General features: G+C 43.8%; 3 protein-coding genes and 1 non-coding gene across 10 annotated transcripts in view; 1 reads left to right on the forward strand and 3 right to left on the reverse strand.

The window, feature by feature from the left end:
* Positions 1-7,523, reverse strand: part of LOC117767406 (tripartite motif-containing protein 16-like) — a 14,511-nt gene extending 6,988 nt beyond the window's left edge. Inside the window, exons 1-2 of one of the 4 annotated variants that reach the window (XM_034595023.1) lie at positions 6,338-7,523; positions 1,235-1,383 (exon numbers count right to left, since the gene is read on the reverse strand). In XM_034595023.1, coding sequence (XP_034450914.1) covers positions 1,235-1,383; positions 6,338-7,523 — 1,335 coding nt within the window. Of the gene's footprint in view, positions 1-889; positions 1,384-6,165 lie in introns of those variants that run through there. The other 3 variants (XM_034595003.1, XM_034595013.1, XM_034595032.1) reach the window with 3 other exon arrangements.
* Positions 1-16,173, reverse strand: part of eif3ba (eukaryotic translation initiation factor 3, subunit Ba) — a 26,630-nt gene extending 10,457 nt beyond the window's left edge. The window contains exons 1-19 of one of the 2 annotated variants that reach the window (XM_034594992.1): positions 15,487-16,173; positions 13,798-13,990; positions 13,567-13,686; positions 13,417-13,474; positions 13,146-13,274; positions 12,887-13,044; positions 12,228-12,359; positions 12,054-12,120; positions 11,904-11,950; positions 11,580-11,790; positions 11,420-11,492; positions 11,202-11,324; positions 11,015-11,093; positions 10,717-10,855; positions 10,350-10,475; positions 10,098-10,175; positions 9,685-9,793; positions 9,478-9,590; positions 8,787-9,349 (exon numbers count right to left, since the gene is read on the reverse strand). In XM_034594992.1, the coding sequence (XP_034450883.1) occupies positions 9,490-9,590; positions 9,685-9,793; positions 10,098-10,175; positions 10,350-10,475; positions 10,717-10,855; positions 11,015-11,093; positions 11,202-11,324; positions 11,420-11,492; positions 11,580-11,790; positions 11,904-11,950; positions 12,054-12,120; positions 12,228-12,359; positions 12,887-13,044; positions 13,146-13,274; positions 13,417-13,474; positions 13,567-13,686; positions 13,798-13,990; positions 15,487-15,586 (2,043 nt within the window). In that variant the 5' untranslated portion in view covers positions 15,587-16,173 and the 3' untranslated portion in view covers positions 8,787-9,349; positions 9,478-9,489. Of the gene's footprint in view, positions 1-8,786; positions 9,350-9,477; positions 9,591-9,684; positions 9,794-10,097; positions 10,176-10,349; positions 10,476-10,716; positions 10,856-11,014; positions 11,094-11,201; positions 11,325-11,419; positions 11,493-11,579; positions 11,791-11,903; positions 11,951-12,053; positions 12,121-12,227; positions 12,360-12,886; positions 13,045-13,145; positions 13,275-13,416; positions 13,475-13,566; positions 13,687-13,797; positions 13,991-15,486 lie in introns of those variants that run through there. The other variant, XM_034594984.1, reaches the window with a different exon arrangement.
* On the reverse strand, positions 10,914-10,992 carry LOC117771991. The gene has a single exon (XR_004615697.1). It is a non-coding gene; the product is annotated as a small nucleolar RNA SNORD60 (small nucleolar RNA).
* On the forward strand, positions 15,802-21,085 carry brat1 (BRCA1-associated ATM activator 1). Of its 3 annotated transcripts, none has more exons than XM_034594954.1 (12): positions 15,802-16,192; positions 16,543-16,691; positions 16,788-16,932; positions 17,024-17,450; positions 17,692-17,823; positions 17,914-18,005; positions 18,091-18,194; positions 18,296-18,482; positions 18,684-18,757; positions 19,099-19,183; positions 19,284-19,549; positions 19,881-21,084. In XM_034594954.1, exons 1-12 carry the CDS (start codon positions 16,066-16,068, stop codon positions 20,784-20,786), a joined length of 2,694 nt encoding a protein of 897 aa, XP_034450845.1. In that variant the 5' UTR covers positions 15,802-16,065; the 3' UTR covers positions 20,787-21,084. The 3 variants fall into 3 exon arrangements, with proteins under 3 accessions (XP_034450845.1, XP_034450863.1, XP_034450854.1); XM_034594972.1 differs by having other exon boundaries at positions 16,031-16,192; positions 18,094-18,194; positions 19,881-21,085; XM_034594963.1 differs by having other exon boundaries at positions 16,031-16,192; positions 17,695-17,823; positions 19,881-21,085.
* Positions 21,086-22,774: the final 1,689 nt, after the last annotated feature.

Genomic DNA, 22,774 nt, shown 5'->3' on the forward strand with positions numbered 1-22,774 from the left:
GTGACTCTTGTTCAGTGAGTTCATGGACACACAGTCAGTTTGTTTCACCTCCATCTCACATGTGGAAAGGAAAAGAACCAATAATCAGCTCATTGATGATGATCAGGATCAATACAGGTTATAAAACATCAGGGAACCTTATTTCTACATTGATTTAGAAAACAACAGTAACATTATTTCTTTCAAACACATTCATGTCAGTGTAATTGTAGAATTCTGTCTTTACAAAGTGAGAACTGAATATCTGTGGTGCAGGAAGGTCAGTGTTTGATTGACAGCTGATCTCTGTGCGGAGCAGAAACGTCACGACGACGAACTTTGAGCAACAAACATGGAGACAAAAGGAGTAAATGATAAAAACACAGAATCTAAATCAATCAATCAATCAAATTTTATTTGTATTGCAAATATTCACAACTACAATCTGTCTCATAGGGCTTTAACAAGGTGTGACATCCTCTGTTCTTAACCCTCAACAAGAGAAAGGAAAAACTACTAAAAAAACATTTTAACAGGTTAAAAAGAACATAGAAACCTCAGAGAGCCACATGTGAGGGATCCCTCTCCCAGGACGGACTGAAGTGCAATAGATGCCTCGTGTAAAGGAGAACATCAGGAAGATAAGATTGATTAGAATAAACACTTTCTAGCATAATGGAAGGTCAATGAGTTGATGGATTATTGTCATTAATGGTCGAGTATCTGAGGAGAAATATTATACATCAAGCAGTCTTGTTGTAATCATAGTCCACGGTCAGCTGCCACCTCAATCGTGGTCCACCACCACTATCAGATGCCAACACGATACAGGATCCGACATTTTTATCAGGATCAGCCAGCTAGACACAGGATCCTCCAGGTTTAAATCACTGCTTTTAATGACTCGAGTCTATTTGAGTTTACAGAACTCAGCTGTGTCTCCAGAATAATGATAAACCAAAACTCCAGCATAGAGAGGCTGAGTGAATGTGGTCTGGACTCTGTGGAGGAGAGTCATGGTGTCAGAGACGCTGTAGAAGGACAGAACACCTGCACTGTGATCCAGGTACACTCCTACTCTGGAGGACAGAGGACCTGACATTGGAGTCCTGATGCTGTTGTAATAAAAGTTATAACTGTTTCCATAACATTGTAACGACCAAGATTTATCATTGTATCCAAATCTACATTCACCTGAGTTTCCTGCTCTGCTGATATTCTTGTATGTGACTGCTACACTAAGTGCTCCTCTCACCTCCATCCCCACCTCCCAGTAACAACGTCCAGTCAGACTCTCTCTACTCAGGACCTGAGGCCAAACAGTGAATCTGTCTGGGTGATCAGAATAAGACTGTTCTTCTCTCATTACTGTTACTTTTCTGTTTCCCTGAGATAATAACAGATGTTTGTTTACTGTGTTTGGATCCAGTTTGATTTCCTGTGAATATTTTAAGAGGTCAGCTCTGGTCCTGGGCTCTGGTTGTAGCAGTAAAACATCCACTTGAGACACAATCTGTAAAATCTCTGTCTCTGTCTCACTCAGAATGTCCTGTAGTCGACCTCTGACCTGTGACACAGCTGCTGTCACGTCCTCAAAGTTCCTCAGAGGACGGATCCTGATGCTGGATGAGTGTGTAGATTCACTGAGTGGTGACAGTGAGGGGTAGTTGTGTAGAAACTGGTTGTGATCCTCTGTGTCTGAGAGCTGCTTCAGTTCATGGTCTTTCCTCTTCAGCTCAGTGATCTCCTGCTCCAGTCTCTCCTGAAGCTCTCTGACTCGACTCACTTCAGTTTGCTGCTTGGATCTGATCTGCTGCTTCACATCAGAGCTTCTTTTCTTCAGCAGACGGATCAGCTCAGTGAAGATCTTCTCACTGTCCTTCACTGCTTTATCAGCAGAGCCATTGACGGCCTCCTCTTCCTGTTGAAGCAGCTTCACATCTTTCTCTGTGTCCTGGACTCTCTGCTGGATTGTTTGTCTCCTCAGCCCGAGCTCTCTCTGCCTCTCAGTCCTTTCTGCTGCAGCTGACACTGTGTCGTGGTCTTTATGTTCATCCACAGAGCAGAGATAACAGATACACTGCTGATCAGTGCGGCAGAACATCTTCATCACCTCATCATGACGAGAGCAGATGTTCTCCTGGAGCTTCTCCGAGGGCTCCACCAGCTTGTGCTTCTTAAATGGAGGTGACTGAAGATGAGGCTGGAGGTGTTTTTCACAATAAGAGGCTAAACAAACCAAACAGGACTTGAGAGCTTTCAGTTTTCTCCCAGTGCAGAAATCACAGGCCACATCTTCAGGTCCAGCATAGCAGTGATCAGCAGGAGCAGCTTGGAGTCCAGTCTTCTTCAGCTCCTCCACTAAATCAGCTAACATGGTGTTTTTCACCAGGACAGGCCTCGGTGTGAAGGTCTGTCTACACTGAGGGCAGCTATAGCTTCCTCTCTCCTCCTCTTTGTCCCAGTGGGTGTTAATACAGCTCAGACAGTAGCTGTGTCCACAGCCAGTAGTCACCGGATCCTTCAGTGGATCCAGACAGATCGAACAGCAGAATCTTTCTCTCTCCAGTTGATTTTCTTGCTGCGCCATTTCAGCTGGTGCCAGTGACTGTAGAATAGATTCACTTCCTCTGAGCAGAAACAGATCTCTGCTCCTCCCTCTCTCCTTCTCTTCCTGCATTGACTCATCTCCCACAGTCCACACCTTGTTGTTCACTGGTCCTTACACCTACACACCTGAGAAGGGAGGAGACAAAGAAATATTCTGACTGGGAGGAGCTGGTTGTGTTGTTGGTTTTTTGCTCATTGTGGGAACTGTTGGGTTTGATTATTTACTCTGTATCACAATTTTGACCGAGTCATAATGTTTAGTTAATAAAATTTAGTTTCTCTTTATTTTACATGGTAAGTCATGTTTTGACTTAGTATTTCATCACCATGGTCATTTCTACTTCGTTCACCACACAGACATTATCTTTATATCTTTTCTAACATTCATTTACCTCAATAAAACAAATGACACTGTTTGTTTCTATCATCATAAAGTGCCGCCTCCGTATGAATGAGTCCAAACATCAAAAATCAAAGTTCAAGTGGGATCATATTTTTTAGTGCAGGGTTGTAACCTTACATTACACTTGGTGTTTTTCTGTCTCTGAGCACTCACTGTATATCTCCTCCTATTCCTCACTTGACTCTGTCATGAAAACCTAAACATCCATCATGGAACCAAGACCCTGGAGCTGCAGCTTAACGAATATATATAACAGCAGTGAGCCGGGGGGGAAACGATGGGGCGGCTGCTGTCTCCACAACAGAAGGACCAGGCAGCTGAAAGTTACAGCCACACCACATTAACACCACCACCCCCCCACAGAGAACCAGGAGAATCTACATGTGAAGAAATGACTGATGTGGTTTATATCTTGTGTTAAAGTCTAATGTTGCAGGTTCAGGTACATTCATGTACATTCTATACCTTTTCCAGTAAGTGCTTTATAGATAAGGATTAGCTGACTGGTGTTTTCTTACACTAGGTGTGTTCAGGTTAATGAGGAAGAAGATCTCTGCAGCCTTTAGTGTCCGACCTCACTTTTCCATTAGTGATCAACTATGAACCTGAGAGGTGTGAATGCACAAAGACCAACTGTTCCCTGACCGGTCACTTTCTGAAGAACTGCTTCGTTTTCATACAAAATTTAACTCAGCTTTTTTTTTATTAAAACAGAGTAAATGGTTTTTGAGTTAGATTTTAAAATCTATGAGAAAAGTAAAACATAACTTTTACCTTCATGCAGAAAAGAGAGAACACTTCCAGACCTTAAACTTAAGATACAGCGACCTCTAGTGGCAGCTCAGTGTTGTGTTGGTAGTGGTGAGAACTTAATGTGTTTATGAGATGTGATTTGTTCTGAATGTGACTGGATCACACACATCCGAGATATAAAACTATATATTCTTGCCATGTGTTTGAAATCACAGCAGCATCATAAAGTACCTTGGTTACCAGCTCCACATGAACATGAAGATCAGAATGCATCACACAGACGTGTTTAAAACCCAAACTGAAGAAACCTAAAGCTCCTAATCAAACCTGGATTTATTTCAAATTTTAAATCTTTCAATATATTTCCACCAATGATGGGTGAAATATTTGTTCTTTCCCATTCAAAACGCAAATATGCTTTCACTGATTCTAATGACTGTGAACAGTTGATAGAAAACTGTCTTTTAAAGGACTGGGGAATTAATTCCATAATAATAAACCATTCTGATCATAAAGCTGCATAATTACAACATTATCCATTTGTTAACATGAGCAAATGTTAAATCTTAAATTAGTCCAAACCTCCACCCATGTTAAAGAAGAGGAAATAAAATTCCTGGACCTGCTCTAAATCTATGTGTTCTTCACTTGGTCCTCATACCTCATCCCTTCACAAACACTTCATGGAAATCGGTAAAGCAGTTTAATAGTAATCCTGTAATGTGATAAAGAATCAAACACGCAGACAGGAGCAGGTAGTGATGACTATGAATGTTTATTTAAAGTTATTCCCACTGCACAACCTCTCCCTGTTGTCCACTAAGGGGTGCTGTGAGACAGTAGCTGTTCCTGGTGGTGTGAATCTGTCGCCCTCTACAGGAAACAGAAAGTAACAGCTGCTGCAGTGTTTCTGCTGCTGTTTGATTTTAAAGGTTTTACATGAAATAAAATAAGGGACAGATGTTAAACACTGACCTCTAGTGGATTCTGAATTCTCAAATTCACAAATACAGCTTATCAAATGTGATGAGAGCTGCAGAACAAACCCTCAGAGGGACTCGATCAGGACACTCTCCAGTGGAACTGCTAGTTCAGATCATGGAAATCAAAAAGAACAGAAACCTACGCTGCAGCAGATAAATATGCCCGTTCACTAAATATGTAAATACAATGAGGACGAGTGGATTCAAACTTTACAGAGATGAGCCGTGATAAAAACAAACCAGGTTCCACATTTACAATGTGACCTAACATCTCATAACACTGATGGACTGTAAATCAAACCAAAGTGAAGTCGATCTGTTGGACATGTTGACGCTCTGAGTTCATTTCATCAGTAAAGTCTGTTCAATGACTCTTGTTCAGTGAGTTCATGGACACACAGTCAGTTTGTTTCACCTCCATCTCACATGTGGAAAAGAAAAGAACCAATAATCAGCTCATTGATGATGATCAGGATCAATACAGGTTATAAAACATCAGGGAACCTTATTTCTACATTGATTTAGAAAACAACAGCAACATTATTTCTTTCAAACACATTCATGTCAGTGTAATTGTAGAATTCTGTCTTTACAAAGTGAGAACTGAATATCTGTGGTGCAGGAAGGTCAGTGTTTGATTGACAGCTGATCTCTGTGCGGAGCAGAAACGTCACGACGACGAACTTTGAGCAACAAACATGGAGACAAAAGGAGTAAATGATAAAAACACAGAATCTAAATCAATCAATCAATCAAATTTTATTTGTATAGCCCATATTCACAAATACAATTTGTCTCACAGGGTTTTAACAAGGTGTAACATCCTCTGTTCTTAACCCTCAACAAGAGAAAGGAAAAACTACCAAAAAAAACATTTTAACAGTTTAAAAAGAACATAGAAACCTCAGAGAGCCACATGTGAGGGATCCCTCTCCCAGGACGGACTGAAGTGCAATAGATGCCTCGTGTAAAGGAGAACATCAGGAAGAGAAATATTATATATCAAGCAGTCTTGTTGTAATCATAGTCCATGTTCAGCTGCCACCTCAATCGTGGTCCACCATCACTATCAGATGCCAACACGATACAGGATCCTCCAGGTTTAAATCACTGCTTTTAATGACTCAAGTCTATTTGAGTTTACGGAACTCAGCTGTGGATCCAGAATGAACCCAAACTCCAGCATAGAGAGGCTGAGTGAATGTGGTCTGGACTCTGTGGAGGAGAGTCATGGTGTCAGAGACTCTGTAGAAGGACAGAACACCTGCACTGTGATCCAGGTACACTCCTACTCTGGAGGACCGAGGACCTGACACTGGAGTCATGATCCTGTTGTAATAAAAGATATAACTGTTTCCATAACAATGTAACAACCAAGATTTATCATTGAATCCAAATCGACATCCTGAGTCTCCTGCTCTGCTGATATTCTTGTATGTGACTGCTACATCAACTAGTCCTCTCATCCCCACCTCCCAGTAACAACGTCCAGTCAGACTCTCTCTACTCAGGACCTGCCACCAAACATTGAATCTGTCTGGGTGATCAGAATAAGACTGTTCTTTACTCATTACTGTTACTTTTCTGTTTCCCTGAGATAATAACAGATGTTTGTTTGCTGTGTTTGGATCCAGTGTGATTTCCTGTGAATATTTTAAGAAGTCAGCTCTGGTCTTGGGCTCTGGTTGTAGCAGTAAAACATCCACTTGAGACATAATCTGTAAAATCTCTGTCTCTGTCTCACTCAGAATGTCCTGTAGTCGACCTCTGACCTGTGACACAGCTGCTGTCACGTCCTCAAAGTACCTCAGAGGACGGATCCTGATGCTGGATGAGTGTGTAGATTCACTGAGTGGTGACAGTGAGGGGTAGTTGTGTAGAAACTGGTTGTGATCCTCTGTGTCTGAGAGCTGCTTCAGTTCATGATGTTTCCTCTTCAGCTCAGTGATCTCCTGCTCCAGTCTCTTCTGAAGCTCTCTGACTCGACTCACTTCAGTTTGCTGCTTGGATCTGATCTGCTGCTTCACATCAGAGCTTCTTTTCTTCAGCAGACGGATCAGCTCAGTGAAGATCTTCTCACTGTCCTTCACTGCTTTATCAGCAGAGCCATTGACGGTCTCCTCCTCCTGTTGAAGCAGCTTCACATCTTTCTCTCTGTCCTGGACTCCCTGCTGGATTGTTTGTCTCCTCAGCCCAAGCTCTCTCTGCCTCTCAGTCCTTTCTGCTGCAGCTGACACTGTGTCGTGGTCTTTATGTTCATCCACAGAGCAGAGATAACAGATACACTGCTGATCAGTGCGGCAGAACATCTTCATCACCTCATTGTGACAAGAGCAGATGTTCTCCTGGAGCTTCTCCGAGGGCTCCACCAGCTTGTGCTTCTTAAATGGAGGTGACTGAAAATGAGGCTGGAGGTGTTTTTCACAAAAAGAGGCTAAACAAACCAAACAGGACTTGAGAGCTTTCAGTTTTCTCCCAGTGCAGAAATCACAGGCCACATCTTCAGGTCCAGCATAGCAGTGATCAGCAGGAGCAGCTTGGAGTCCAGTCTTCTTCAGCTCCTCCACTAAATCAGCTAACATGGTATTTTTCACCAGGACAGGCCTCGGTGTGAAGGTCTGTCTACACTGAGGGCAGCTGTAGCTTCCTCTCTCATCCTCATTGTCCCAGTGGGTGTTAATACAGCTCAGACAGTAGCTGTGTCCACAGCCAGTAGTCACCGGATCCTTCAGTGGATCCAGACAGATCGAACAGCAGAATCTTTCTCTGTCCAGTTGATTTTCTTGCTGCGCCATTTCAGCTGGTGTCAGTGACTGTGGAATAGTTTCACTTCCTCTGAACAGAAACAGATCTCTGCTCCTCCCTCTCTCCTTCACTCCCTGCAGTGACTCATCTCCAACAGTTCAGGGCTTGTTGTTCACTGGTCCTTACACGTACACATCTGTGAAGGGAGGAGACAAAGAAATATTCTGACTGGGAGGAGCTGGTTGTGTCGTTGTTGGTTTTTGAGGATTTACTGCATTTCACAGCGGCCTGTTCATACCTGGTGTTAAGAGGAGCTTTCAGTGAGAGGCAGAGTGTGTTATCCTTCATTCACAACATACAGTAACAATGAAAGTCAAATCAAATAGATGCATTTCATAATAATAAATCACATCTTTATTTATAAAGCACATCTCAAAACAAAGACCAACTGTTCCCTGTCTGGTGACTTTCTGCAGAACTGCGTTGTTTTCATACAAAATTTTGTTTAGCTTTTTTAAATAATAGCAGAGTAAATGGTTTTTGAGTTAGATTTTAAAATCTATGACAAAAGTGAAACATAACTTTAACCTTCATGCAGAAAAGAGAGAGAACACTTCCAGACCTTAAACTTCAGAAACATCGACCTCTAGTGGCAGCTCAGTGTTGTGTTGGCAGTGGTGAGAACTTTAATGTGTTTATGAGATGTGATTTGTTCTGAATGTGACTGGATCACACACATCCTAGATATAAAACTATGTATTCTTGCCACAGCAGGATCATAAAGTACCTTGGTTATCAGCTCCACATGAACATGAAGATCAGAATGCATCACACAGACGTGTTTAAAACCCAAACTGAAAAAAACTAAAGACGCAATCAAACCTAGATGTATTTCAAATTTAAAATCTTTAAATTTGTTGAAAAAATATTTCAACCAATGATGGTTGAAATATTTTTTCTTTCCCACTCAAAACGCAAATATGCTTTCACTGATGCTAATGACTGAACGGTTGATAGAAAACTGTCCATTTAAAATTCCAGAATAATAAACCATTCATTCTGATCATAAAGATGCATAATTACATTATCATCCATTTGTTAACATGAGAAAATGTTAAATCCTAAATTAGTCCAAACCTCCACCCATGTTAAAGAAGAGGAAATAAAATTCCTGGACCTGCTCTTAATCTATGGGTTCTTCACTTGGTCCTCATACCTCATCCCTTCACAAACATTTCATGGAAATCGGTAAAGCAGTTTAATAGTAATCCTGTAATGTAATAAAGAATCCAACACGCAGACAGGAGCAGGTAGTAATGACTTTGAATGTTTATTTAAAGTTATTCCCACTGCACAACCTCTCCCTGTGTGAAAGCCCAGTCTGAAAGGAGGAGGATACAGGCCACTATAGCGCCACATCAACACTTTTATTAACAAGGCTTCTTGTTTAGCCACAACACCTCCGCCCCACACCGGTACGGCCCCCTGTGCTGCCCTGTGGTGACACACTAGCATGGTGAGACTGGTTCAGAAACAACCCAGAGGATGAAGAAGGTCCAATGAGAGACGCGGCCGAGATTCGGGTGGGTGACTCCAATTAATGAATAGAAAAGAGGACGCTGTCTTACTAAATATCAAGTTCCACGGAGAAAGAAAGGGGGCGGATGATGGTGAGAGACAAAGAGAAAGTATTCAGTAGAAAGAATCCTCTCCTGTCCCTCGACGTGGCTGCCGATCTGCGAGGCGGGCTTTGATGATGTCGCTAACGTTGAAGGTTGAGGCTTGTGACGAACCTCAAGATTCACAGCGTGGTCGTCGTCCTTCTCCAATCAATGACGAAGTTCCTCTCTCCTCTTTCCACACAAAAACGGAACGACTGGGACGGAGAGAGAAGTTAAATCAATTCACTGAGCAGATGTCGTCCTCTATTGTTTAATAATTGTGTTTCAGTTAATCATGAAATGCAACAACAGCACAATGAATGACAGTGTGTTGGAGTGTTACCTGCGGAGGGGACTACAGATCTCCGAGAGGAATGATTTCTTCGTTGATAAAAAACTCGATAGTCTCCTCTTCCCAATCGTCCACGTTGCTGTCCAGCTCATCAGTGTCCACGCCTTGTAAAGACAAAACATACAGTCAGAGATTTTTCCTAATTTAAATGTGTAGAGGGAAGTGAAGGGTGAGGATTATTAAAGTGAGAGGTCTCACCTCCTCTGAGCTCGAGGCGCAGGCTCTTCTGTTCCAGGTAGGTCTGTACCGCCTTCTCCCTGTATTGATGGTAATCCTCCATCATGGTCCTGCGCTTGTCCACCAGCTCCTACTCACACAGAACGACATATTGTGTTAAAACTCTGTTATACTTGTGACAGCTTTATTATAGACTCATATTAGGGCTTGTAAACAGGAAGCTTTTCTAATTTAAAGCATTGGAATTACTGCAGTTTTGCTTCAAAGCTGATTTTTAATCCTCTTCTTGAAAGAAAGAAATCTGCCTGTGATGCTTTCTTTTTTTTTAAAATCACATTATCTGTCAACAGCTTTTTACTTTATCACTAACTTAACATGTACAGAAACATAAAAAAAATGGTAAAATATAGTTTGAGAAATGGAGTAAGTCAAACCTTGGAAGCCTTGGACTGGCTCAGACGATCCTTCTGCTCAAAGATCTTTGAGTATTTCTTAAGATCCTTCTTGATCGTCTGCAAGAGAAAGAGAGTGTTGAATGTGTGAAGAGCAACCAATCAAGAGCCATTAAGAAAACAGAGAACATTGTGGTCGTGAGCCATACGAGGTGTCAGAAAAGTTAAGTTTGTCATCAGTGACTCCACACGCCACACACACAGTGTGTATATTACATTATGACAAAGTGGTACCTTGATGGAATCTGCACTGAGCAGGGTCGTAGGTCGGGGTCTCCACAGCAGCTGACAGAAGCGGTCCTTGTTGTTCTTCTGAAGGAGACGACCCTGGAACGTCCACAGCCAGTACGCATTGTCCACCTAGACACACAAACAGGTCAGTGTGAGGTTTTATTAGTTAGTTTGTATTTTACAGTTTAACCATTAACTTTATTATAACTCTAAATGAAACAAATATATTTAAATTGTAAAAATATGTACATAGATACACATACTTTCTGCATTGTTTATTCTGTAGAATATGTTTTCATATCAGCAAACAGATAAGACAAGAGTGATACTGATATGTCTGTGTAAAGCTCATATCGGAGGATTCCTGTACCTTGTGGCTCCACCAGGAGACGGAGGTGACAACGTAGCGACCGGTTGGGTCCCACTCCACGTCCGAGGCCATGTAGTGCTCCGCTATGTTCATCATGGTGCAGTCTGACGTGTCCACAAAGGTAAGAGCTCCGTTCATACTACGCACAAAAGAAAACAACAAAGGTTACACACGCACGCACGCAAATATATAAAATTGAGCCTCAGATAAGAGTTAGAATCAGGAGCTGAGCTCTCATACGAGGTGTCAGAAAAGTTTAGTTTGTCATCAGCTGCTTGTGTCTCTCACAGACACGTACCTCCGGAGTCCAGCCAGCACCAGAAACTGTCCCTGGGGGCTCCAGAAAATGCTGTTGGCCTGCTGCTTGTCATACATCTCTGTGGAAACAAACAACACAGTGGCACATTCAGTGGATGTTTGTAGAGCGTCTTTTACTGTGCAACAGTGTCAAGAGAACGGTTAATGTGTGTGTCCAATCTACTCACTTATGAGATCGATCTTGCCGTTGTTTTTGACATGATAGAAGGAGACGTTGATTCTAGGAGACTCTCCGTGGAGAACAGCGAACTTGCTGCCGTTGGGCTCCCACGCAAAAGCTATGATGCCCTCTGGAAAGATGAACACAACCGACGATAGATCAGGCTTCTTCTTCAACAAGACTCTAACACAGAGTTACCTTTCCTTTGTGTGTTTATGTTCTTACCCTTCATCTCCACTACATCGACAGGAACCTGCTTCTCTCTCATGCGGAAGATTTCAAAGTTGGTGACCACACCCTAAAAGACAAAAAACTAGATTTAGAATTTGATTTTCCACCAGTCAGATCCCTCCTGTTTCCCCTCTTCCTCGTTCCATCTGTGTACCGGTGTTCCTTTAGGAGTCCTGTCCACTTTGACACACAGGTAATCTCCATTCCTCTGCCAGTGCAGTTTGCAGTCGACAACATTGAAAAGGTTGCGGACCCGGATCTCCTGACGGGTGGGCATCTGCATCAGAGTCACTCTGGCTGGGATGTCTTTGTCCTCAGGGACCCAGAATGCTAGGATGTTGTCACCAGGAGACCATGAGAAGTCCCTGTAGACACAAACACACACACTTGTTAAAAAACATCCACACTGAATGCTCTCACAACTGAAATCACAGAATTATTAGATGTAAATCAGAAAATCATTATCAAGGAGTCTTACTTGATCCCGGTAATCTTGAGACTCTTCTTGTCGAGCAAGCCCATAGACTGGAAGGAGCAGAAACTTGGTGTTAAATGCTACTTGCACATTTAAAACACGAATACATAGAAACACAAACACAACTACATATTTTTTTGTAAGTTTACTTACAGGAGCTTCGTAGATGCTCAGCGTGTCTGGCGTCATCCTGGCAAAGAACTTCCCATCATGGCTCCATCTGAAAACAGGTAAATAACATTCAAACACCACGACAGTAACAAGTGCAAAAAACAGTGAGGTTGAAAATGACATTTTTAGAAGAAGAGAAGTATAAAATGAACTCACTTGAATATGGGCCAGTGTGCGGAGCTCTCACAGTGGAAGCCTCTCTTCTTCTGTCCGGTCAGGATGTCCCAGATGATGATCGCCTGTGGGTCCTCCTTGGTGTCCATCAGTGGACTGAAGGTCACCACGTACCTGAGGACATCACAACCGCACATAAAGCGTCAGAAAGCTCAGACTCTGCACATTTCACCCAACAATATCCATCATTGTGTACATCCTCACTGCGCTTTTACTACACATTAAGGAGCATCTCATTGTCATAAACCATGGGATGTACAAGACCACATGATGGACAAGGGTCAATTCAATTTAATCATCACTATTTTGGAGGAAATTCTACTGCTTTTCCTTCTCAATAAAAATGTTCACATGGAAGCTGTGTGCGGATGAAGGCACTAACTCTGTCTCTTTTCTGCATTAACAAGCAAAAAAGAGACTTTTGTGAATTTAGTTACAATATCTACATCCATCTTTTAGATATGGTGAAGGGGAGGACAGCAGAATAATAATGAGCCATATTTCATAACTGCAATTTAAGATTTGATTTCAAAACAGCAGCATTAAGATGTCAAGCAGTCAATCGTCTTTATCATTTCTAATCACATATATGTGCACAGTTAAAAGCCTTTTATCAGCTGCCAAACAGAAATGTTGATTACCTCTCACATGGTGAGAAGTCGATGAGGGACACGCCCTGATGGCTGAACCTCTGAATCTGTTTGAACTTCTCGCCGCCCCACAATGCAATGCCACGCTGGTGGAATGTGGCCAGATAGGTGCCTTTGGGAGACCAGCGCACGTACGTCTCTGTCCAGCGCTGTAATAAAGACACAGAAACATTATTATTCCAGCACTGTTGAATCACGTTTCACACAAATCTGCAAGTCATGCATTTTCCACGTGTGAAGAACTACTTACCGCTCTCTCTTCAGATACGATCGGCTCCTTGGCATCATTTGCAAAAATGGCGGTCCTCTCTCCGGCTTCGTAGATGACACTGTACTGGTCACGACAGTCTTGATCCTCGATCCAGTGGCGCATGTTACCCTGAACAGACAGAAAAACACACAAAGTTAATGGAACGTAAAGCATTTTGATCATTTAACTGGTTCATCAAGATACGGTGGCCAAGAGAACAAAAATCTTGGTCATTACACCGTGTCCACTTATTGTTACAGGAAACACTCACGAAATCTTTGAAGGGCTGCTTCTCTGGAGTTTCCCACTCATCGCTGATGTTCATGTACCTGAGAAGATTAAATGGGAAACGTCATCTTATTGTGCCCTACACGCTTGTTTGCATGTTACTGGCATGTTTTGTCCGACAGTGCGCACTCACTTGTCAAAGTCGGTGAAGAGGTTGACCCTGAACGTGTGCTGTTTGTCCAGTTTGTAGCCATCTGCATTCTTCACTGCCTCGAGGGCCTGAGTGGGAGCAGCATACTCCAGGAAGATGTAACTGCGTGTACAAGAGAAGCCATGAGAATCAAATGAATCTGAAATTCAACATTAAGGCAGAACAAAGGACATGAAGAGTTCATATCACACGTGTGAGACGACAGGATCGTACCCTTTGGTCGTGCCCTCGACGACTGGGTAGAACTCATTGGTGATCTTGCCAAACTTGGAGAAAATCTTGTGTATGACGTTCTTGAGCTTCTCCAGACGTTCTGGGCCCACCTCGGGAACATTGTCCACCACCACCACGGAGTCTATGCCGTCAGCCTCCAGGGGCTTGTCCTTCAGGATGTCATCGAGGAGCTCTATGAGGGGAAGGAGAGAGGGGTCAGGGCGGGCAGCAGCAATAATAGGTCTTTTATCTGATGTGTCCTGGTGCTTCTTAAAACACTCAGATGGCCAAAGAACTCTAAAATTCTGAAACTACATGAGACCACTGACATCACTTTTAAATACCAATGGAAGGTATCAAGGGGTTAATGGTATCTGTCAAGATTTCACAGTTGTTAATTGTCCCAGTGATGATACGCTGGTGGAAAGTCCCATGATCTAAATCAGCTAACTTTTTTAAAAAATGAATTAAAAACCACATAGTTTGCTTGTGACAGCAAAATACAGTTTAATACAGAAGTGCTCCAATGAATCCTGCTGTCGTGAAGATTATAACACTAGTTTTAGAAAGAATTAGACAATTAAGACAACATCTTAATTCAAATTCTATACATTTGGTCGTATTGTGTTTTCTTGAAACTAATTATTCTCTGTGATAAAGATTATGGTGAATCTGTGGATTGTATTGTGTATCAAATCTCAATTACATGTCTATGTCATATGGGTTTTAATGGCGACATCATTGCCCAATATCTGATTTCCTTATTACCTGAGATTGGTATCACCACTGGCAGATGATTCATATCGGTCAGGCTCTAATTGTAATATACTGAGATGTGCGACCGCTAAATGATACAAACAACAACACTATAGAGCACTTTAACACAAATAGCTAAGATACAATTAGTGCTGTGCAATAATTAATTAATTGATTTCTGGAATTTTACAAGAATTTGCTGAATCCAGTGAGTACTTGCTGCTTCTCTCTGGCTTATGATTATCAATGAGATATCTTCTTGCTTCGTGCAAAAACTAGAAATGTGAAGATGTCATTTTAGCCTTTGTTAATGAATCAGTCCCCCCCCCACAGACCTTCTCTGTCTCTACAGGGGCTGCATCTGCAGGTGTTGGGACTGCATCGTTGGGTTTGTCACTCATTGTACTGTATTGTATTTTTTATTAAGCACCGACAAGAGCCTCTCGGGCGTGTGGGGCACTGAAGCCCAGCTGGTGGACGGTTACATCGCGTTTTATCTGCCCGGGGGATCGGGCTCATCGAGCAGCCCTTTACCTCCCTTCAGCACCGAGGTGACAGTTATTAGCAGCCGGTTGGTGTGATCCACAGTTTGAAGGGTCACAATGGAGCCTCCGCGTCTCATTCACACGTTAACAATGCTTCCTGTTAGCTTCTACCGAACCGCCGTGCTGGTTCAATCATCTAATGACAGCGACTGGGCCACAGCCTGCAAGAGGCTTCCGTGGGCGGCTAATCACCGGCTAATGTTAGCCAGGATACGCTTTAAGTGAACTATATGTATTATGCTAACTTCTTTAACCGAATCCCTGGAGATAAATCGGACAAGCTAACGCGGTAGCATCCGTAGCACCGGCCGCCTCTGAGCCCGCTGCGGCTACGTGCTAACTGTTAGCACCAGGCCGTAAAGCCGGCGTGTTTCCTGCCGCCGCTCACCCTCATCCTCGACGTCATCCACGAAGTCCTCCGGGTCGCTGAAGGAGGGTTCCTCCTCGTCGTACTCGGGGTCGTCCACCATATCCACCGTGTCTTGCATTTAACAGGCCTGGGAGACGGGTGCGTGAGCTTTAAAAACAAAGCTAAAGCGAGGGGAGGCTGGCGGTGTCGGGCCGGTGTGGCACCATGTGCGGCTACGGGGAAAATGGACGATGCGGCGGAAACGTCGCGCCGGAACCGGATCGAAGGGGGAAGCGGCGCTGCGCGGACAAAGCCGAGCTATAAAACACATGGAACCAACAAAGATGGCGCCGCGTGTGTAGCCCAGCCTTCTCGGTTTGTTTACAGATCGGTGAACGGGGCTGGTGGGTTTTTTTTTACTGTGACGCTCATGTTTCACCCGGAAGAAAGAAAGAGACACCCGGGAAACGTCACACTGTTTCCCGCGAGATGCTCGATTAGAGAAACTACAAGGAAAGAAACTACAGCGTGTGTTGTTGTTTTTTTAGCTAGCACGTGCTAAAAACATAGCTTCTTCCTAGTGTGTTGCCTGAGTGTTGGTGTGAAGGGACCGGAGCCATGGACCGAGAGTGTGTGTCGCTGCTGCCCCGGGTGTGTGAGGTGCTGCGGGGCTCAGGGTCCTCTCTGCCCGATGACACCAGCCTGGAGAAGCTGCTGGACTGGTTCACGGGACTGACCGAGGCTGGTCGGTACCATTCATTCATCCCTACAGACACACACACACACACACACACACACACACACACACACACACACACACACACTTTCGTTGTTACTTTCAGGTCCACATTTGAAAAACAGGCATCAGTGGTTGTTGGACATTTTCCACTGCAATGGTGAATAAACAGCCATTAAAACAGTTGCAGTTTAAGTTTTTCTTCTTAATTGATTAATCAGTTTATTGCTTTGAATGTGATCTTTACTTAAAATGTTCCTGAGACGCCTCCTGTAACTTGTGTCTTGATGTTATGCGTGATGAATGGAGCACATTTCCCAAATAACTGTGTGTTCAAACGTGTCATTTGACTTTAATAGGTGGATCTGTGCAGGAGACGTGTCCATGTCTGCTCGAGTTCATCTCCGCTGTGGTTCTCCAAACCTCATCAGACCCTGGTGTCATCTGCTTCACCCTCAAACTCTCTGGTTTAATAGCCGCCACCGAGGACGGCTTCAAAACGCTTCAGGTAGAACTCGTGTACTTTTACTAAACTACTCTCACTTACTGTTCTAAATCCAGCTGACTGTAACCTGACTCTGGTGATGCCCCCCCTCTGTCGCAGGGCTCTGTTCTGGACATGGCGTTCAACCCTCAGCACTGGCGTGACGCCGGGCTCTGGGAGGATCCCTGTATACGGATTGGCTGGATCCAGGGCTTGAGGAACATGCTGCAGCATTCGAAGGCTTTTACTTTCTTTGTACAAGCAGGTGAGTCTTCATGTTGGAAACCTTCTCCTCACAACGTGTTAGTTCTGACAGAACATTTTACATTTTAATCTTTCGTTTTTTTATTCTACAGATTTCCTTGTGCCGCTCCTACAACTTCAGACGGACTCGAGTCTGTTTGTTGCCTCAGCTGCAAATCAAACGCTCGCCCACACCCTGATCTTCTTTCAGCCGGGATGTGACGGCACATTTAAGGATCACGGCAAAGTCAAGAGGACACAAACCTCCATCACTGACGTGGAGCCCTCCAGCCAAGATTACTCTGCTGTGCTCGGGACAATCTCACAGTTCCTCAAGGAGTCGCTGCTTCCCAAAGAAAACACCCGGCTCCATCAGAGTCAGCAGATTCTCAAGCTGCTGGCTCTGCTCCTGGCTCGGGCCCGGCAGCCTCTCCGGGACAAGCTGCTCGGGACAGTCGCAGACTCCCTGGAGGAGCTGGTGGCGGCAGGATACAGTCAACTCACCCTCCCTCTGATGGACATCATTCTGGCTGCATACAGGTAGACAGCTCCCTCATATGGTTTGATGGTTTGAAGATAGTAGTCATGGGAACAATGCAACAAAGCATCATATGTAAAGATGGACGACATGACCGCTCCACTAAAGGGAAGCCACAATTTGTTGATTGCCCCCTGGTGGCTGGCTTAAACCACAGTTGGTACCTAAACACAATGTAAAAAGAAACAAATATTTATAACAAGGTTCAGATTTAGGTTTAAGTTCCTCCATGTTTGTTTTCAGCAGCTCCAGCACTGATGACTGTGTCCCGGACCAACGTGTCACTCGTCTTCTATCGTCCATGCTGAACATCACCAAACCCTCGGACCTCATTGGTGCAGCAGCTGCTTTTCTGCGCGGAGGTCGTCATCATCAGTGAGCACCTGTTCACACTCCCACACGTTCACCAGTACAACCTCAGTTTGAACTGGTTGTAGTTTCATTCTCTGTGTTTCTCTTCCTCAGAGACACCGTCCACACAGCTCGGGCTGTGAGAATCCTCCTGCTGCCCCTCCACATTATCACTGGTCAGACTCTCCTGGGCACAGACACCACAGGTAACACACTGTGATAAACACATTAGAAAAGTGAACAAGTTAAAAGTCATTAAAAATGTGACTGATATATTTTCTGTTCTCGTAGGAGAAGAGCATCACTTTTCAATTGCGGAGCAGCTGAAGATTAAAACCTCCTGCATCTCAATGATCTGTGTGTGTCTGACCCACACGCCACCGATCACACTCATGGTGAGAGTACAAAGACGTCTGATTCTACAGGAGGAGGAAACGCAGTGTTTATAATGTGTAGCAGCCTAACATCACCGTCTCTCTGTTTTATTCCCCCTCAGCCTCGTGACTCACTCCCCTGTCCTCCGGTTTCAATCATCACTGCGGTTCTGTCCTTGTTGAGGATCGTCAGTGGAGACTCTTCCTCCTTGTCCTCGGGCTGTTCTGAGGTTTTCAGGAACCTTGTTGGATCTGGAAAAGTTCAGAAATGTGCTCTAGAGGTTCTGACGGGTCTCAGCAGCAGCCCAGGTAAAAACTCAGCCTCTTACTCTTCTCATCGTGTTTCCTTCACCTTCATAGATATTGTAGTGGACAGACATATTTCTCATATGTAGGCATTAAAGTCAATTAAAAAAAATCTATTAAACTTATTAATAATATATATAATAATGAATAATTCGTCTAAATAACATTATATTATAATTGACATTTTTCTTGTGTGTGTTCCAGGAATGAAAGACAAACTGACTGAGGTCGTCACAGTTCTGATACAATATCTGAACAACCCTGACTCTGACCCCACTGTAAGTGTGTGTCTGTGCATGATGTGTTCCGCTAACACAACTTTAAACTTCTTTACATTTTCTTTTACTTTATTTTGTCATTGATATTCTGCATTAATAAGGAGTCTCGTCTAAAACCAATAATAAACTGTTCCAGAGCAGAAGTGCACTACAGGGTGGAGAACTTTCTTAACTTTTGCTTATTCAGACCAACAGATGACACCATGACTGACTGATTGTCTTATATTACCTATATTTACCTCTGTTTTATTGCCTCTAGGATAAAAGTTCTGTCTGTTAACCAGCCTAGAAAGTTTAAAAAGCTCTGAAGTTATCCATATTTCTGTATCTGTGTCTCTAAGGTAATACACAAGTCGTACCAGGCCTTATTGAAGTGGATGAGTGTGTGTGAAGGCGTCTCTTTGTTAACAGAGAAGCTCAAACAAGGTAAAGTTCACCTGCAGCCTTTTCACACGTACTTTTCAAACTGCTCTTTTTGTGGCTGTGTGTTGTGTTAGTTACATTCTACTGTGTGTATCTGTGTTAGATCTCATCGACGTGGTGAAGAAACGTGCGTGCGACATGCGCTGGGAGGTGAGAGACTCCACTGTGGAGTTTCTGGGAAAACTGGCAGGTGTCCTGAAACAAGGCGAGGAGACGTGCGACGCTCTGCTGGGCGGCTGCTGGAGCACTCCTCTCCTCAGGGAGGCGCTGCAGGATCCAGAGAGCTATGTGCGGGCCAGTGCCATCGCTGCACTGGCACAGACACTGGAGCACAGCTGGCACCAGGGGGCAGCGGTCACACAGGAGCAGGTAGGCAGAAGGGATTTCTCTCAAAAACACAAACATACACAACTTGCTGTAGTTTCAGACGATGAATGCGGCTAATTGTGGCTTTATTCAGTTTTTAAATTATAAAGTTTTACATCATGAGCTCGTGCAATGACTGTGATATGTCTCAGGCTGCAGCTCAGGCCTAGAGCGGGCCGTCCACTATACAGCAGGCTCGGTGGTTTGATCCTCAGCTATAGTTGGTGGTTAGATAAACTCATATAATCTCAAATAGCCAACTGTAACACGCCCCTCCCCTCCAGTTCATTTAACATGTACTCGGCTCTAACTCTTTCTGTTTATTTCTTTGCAGACTGACGTCGTGACCCGGCTGCTGGAAATTCTCTCGCAGGACACGGAGGGATTCGCCAGGAGAGCAGTTGTGCAATATTTCATCGCCTGGTTTTCTTCTCGTTCCTCCCACACATCTCCTCTGTCGTGTCCCTCCTCCTCCTCCTCCTCCTCCTCCTCCTCCTCCTTTCTGCGGATGAACTCTGTGAGCTCCGTCCTCTCTCTAGGCAGCGCCGATCTGGACTGGGAGGTCAAAGTTCACACTCTGGAGCTGGCCGAGCTGCTGATGGACGAAGCCTGTTCAGGTCACCGGGGTTACAGGAAGGGCTCCGAGACGCCTCCTGCTCTGCGTCACCCATACGCTGGGATTTCTGATCAGACTCTTGGAGAGGGGGTGGAATCAGATGTGGCCGGCGCGTTGAGTAATCTGGTCGAGCAGGGAGTCGTCTCGGCTTTGCTGAGTGGTCTGGTGGACTGCGATAGACCCGTGGGTCTGAAGGCCTGTCAGCTCCTGATTACACTCAGAGAAACTGTCTGCCCTCGGCCGCCCCTGGATGCTCCCCCTGCCACGGCAACAGTCGCCAAGGTGTCCTGTGAACTGCCGGGATGCGGCTGGGGCCGGGAGGTCAGAAAAATACCGGGGATGAAGAGGTTTGATCGGGTCAAAGAGGCAGACATCGCTCATCGGACTCGTTGTGCTGAGGTTGGGACTGAAGTCGCGAGCGAGGGCGGCGACAGTGTGTGTGTCGGCGTGTGTGACATGTTGAGGTCTCTGGGTTTGGACGAGAAACTGGACATACTGAGTCAAAGCAGTGACCACGTCCACAACTCTGCTCTCTCTCTGCTGCAGGACATACTGACTGCGAGCGCCGCACACACTCAGCAAGACGCAGAACCAGGACAGGAAGTTATAGTGGACTGTTACTGACACACATACACACATACACACGTACACACTGTTGGTTTGTTATCAGTGAGGAACAACACACTCTTAACTCTACATGTGCCTTCATGTTGTTGTGATTAGAGCCTGACGGATATGGATTTTTTTGGGTTTGTGGTGATTTTTTTGGGTTTGTGGTGTAAAAGATTTCCACTATCGACATATCAGGAAAAAAATGTAATTGAAGTTTAGTATTTTACAGTTTAACCATAAACTTGAGTATAAAACACAAAGACGACCAAATACGTAGAATTCAAATAAAGATATTTTTAACGTAAGATGTGGATTTTTTTCTAAATATAACATTCATATAATGCTGTTACATTTGTCTTTATTCCACCGGCCTACACTTTTACTTGACCTGAGCCTGACTGAACCCCAAAATAGATATTTATTTTGCTTCGTTTCATCCATTGCTCGCCGTCAGCTCACCAGGCGGAATCAACTCTCGTCTCTTCCGCTCACTCGCCCTCTGGACATCCACACATCGACGGGGGGGCGACAGCTTGGCACAGTCGCACCTCGTCTGCGGTGACCACGCAGCGGAGGCATCACACGAGCAGCGGCAGCAGCTTCGCTCCTGTGCTGCTGAAGTGGAACAGATGCGTCTGACATGGTTCACTAAGTTGAAACGTGTCCTGTGAAGACACGTCCATCAGGATAAAGAGAAAAATATCACATTCATACCTTCAGTTTAAAAATCTAACAAACACATACAGATTTTTCACCAATCCTTATTATAATTTCTTTCGAAGCAATTATGACTGTTACACATTAATTGACAATTAAATCCAAACATTACTCTGATCTACTATGATCCGTTCCTCTGTCCACTGAACTTTCTCTGTAGAAATGAATTGTCAATATATAGATTAATAAGATTAATGTTTGTTAGATTGGTTTCATTTCTTTTGTGCTAATCCACCAACTCAGAGCTGTTGGACAAACCAACCACCTCCGTCTTACTGCTTCCTCTATCTTGGCTGGTGTTGACATTGCATTTTGACATTTTCGCTCAATTTAGTTACACTATTTTTACAAGGGTAATTTTTGTTTGCGAGTATAATTAATTAGCTTTTTCATAGTTTTCCCGATTCAAGTGATCTTAAGTGCTGTGGTTGGTGAGAAATGTGATTTTAATGGATCACCCGATTGCATCTTTTTCCAGGATTGGGGAGTGAAATGCCTCCTCTGCACAGTAAATGTATAAATACTTAAAATAATTTCAACAGGAATAGAAGAAAATAATAAAATCTGAAATTAAATCAAAGGTAGAATCAGTAGAAATGAATGATTATATTTGAATTAGAATGGTACATGAAGAAACCCATTTAAATCCACTTGTGTCACTTATCAATCCCCTTAACCTTCCTGATTTCTTTCCCATTCAAATTCATAAACTATTCTCTGAGAAATCAACACAAAAGTTGAAAAACATCTCGCAATGTTAAAGAAAGTGCAGAGTTCTCTCTTGACCCACAGCACATCCGTCCACCACGTGTTGTGGTAATCCGACCAGTAGTTTTGGGCGTAATCCTGTGAATCTACGACAGTTAGACAAACGCAGGCAGATAATTGTATTTAAACAATGTCTACAATTACTGTATCACTCTAGTTTGAATGAGACCATTGTTGGTTAGTGCAAAGACGGGTGATGTGAGGCCAATAAAACACAAAAGTACATTTAATATTCTTCAGTGAATATCGACTGTAAAAAACAATAAGTGAATGAATCGGCTGCAGCTCAACCTTTGCAGAGACTTGTGATAATAACCTTAATAAGAGGTTTTAAACACCTCAGGTCATCTCACTTTATTCTCAGGTTATTTTCGTCCCTCCCCTCTTCTCTTCTTTTCTTCTTTACTTCCGTCCACTGTCACTTATTTCCCCGGAGGAGACACTTCGTCAGACCCTCAGAGAGGAAAGTGTTGGATGGATGGAGGACAGTCAGCTCCTCCTCATGTTCACACTCT

Source organism: Hippoglossus hippoglossus, chromosome 1, assembly GCF_009819705.1.
Source record: "Hippoglossus hippoglossus isolate fHipHip1 chromosome 1, fHipHip1.pri, whole genome shotgun sequence".
In the NCBI taxonomy this organism is placed as follows: domain Eukaryota; kingdom Metazoa; phylum Chordata; class Actinopteri; order Pleuronectiformes; family Pleuronectidae; genus Hippoglossus; species Hippoglossus hippoglossus.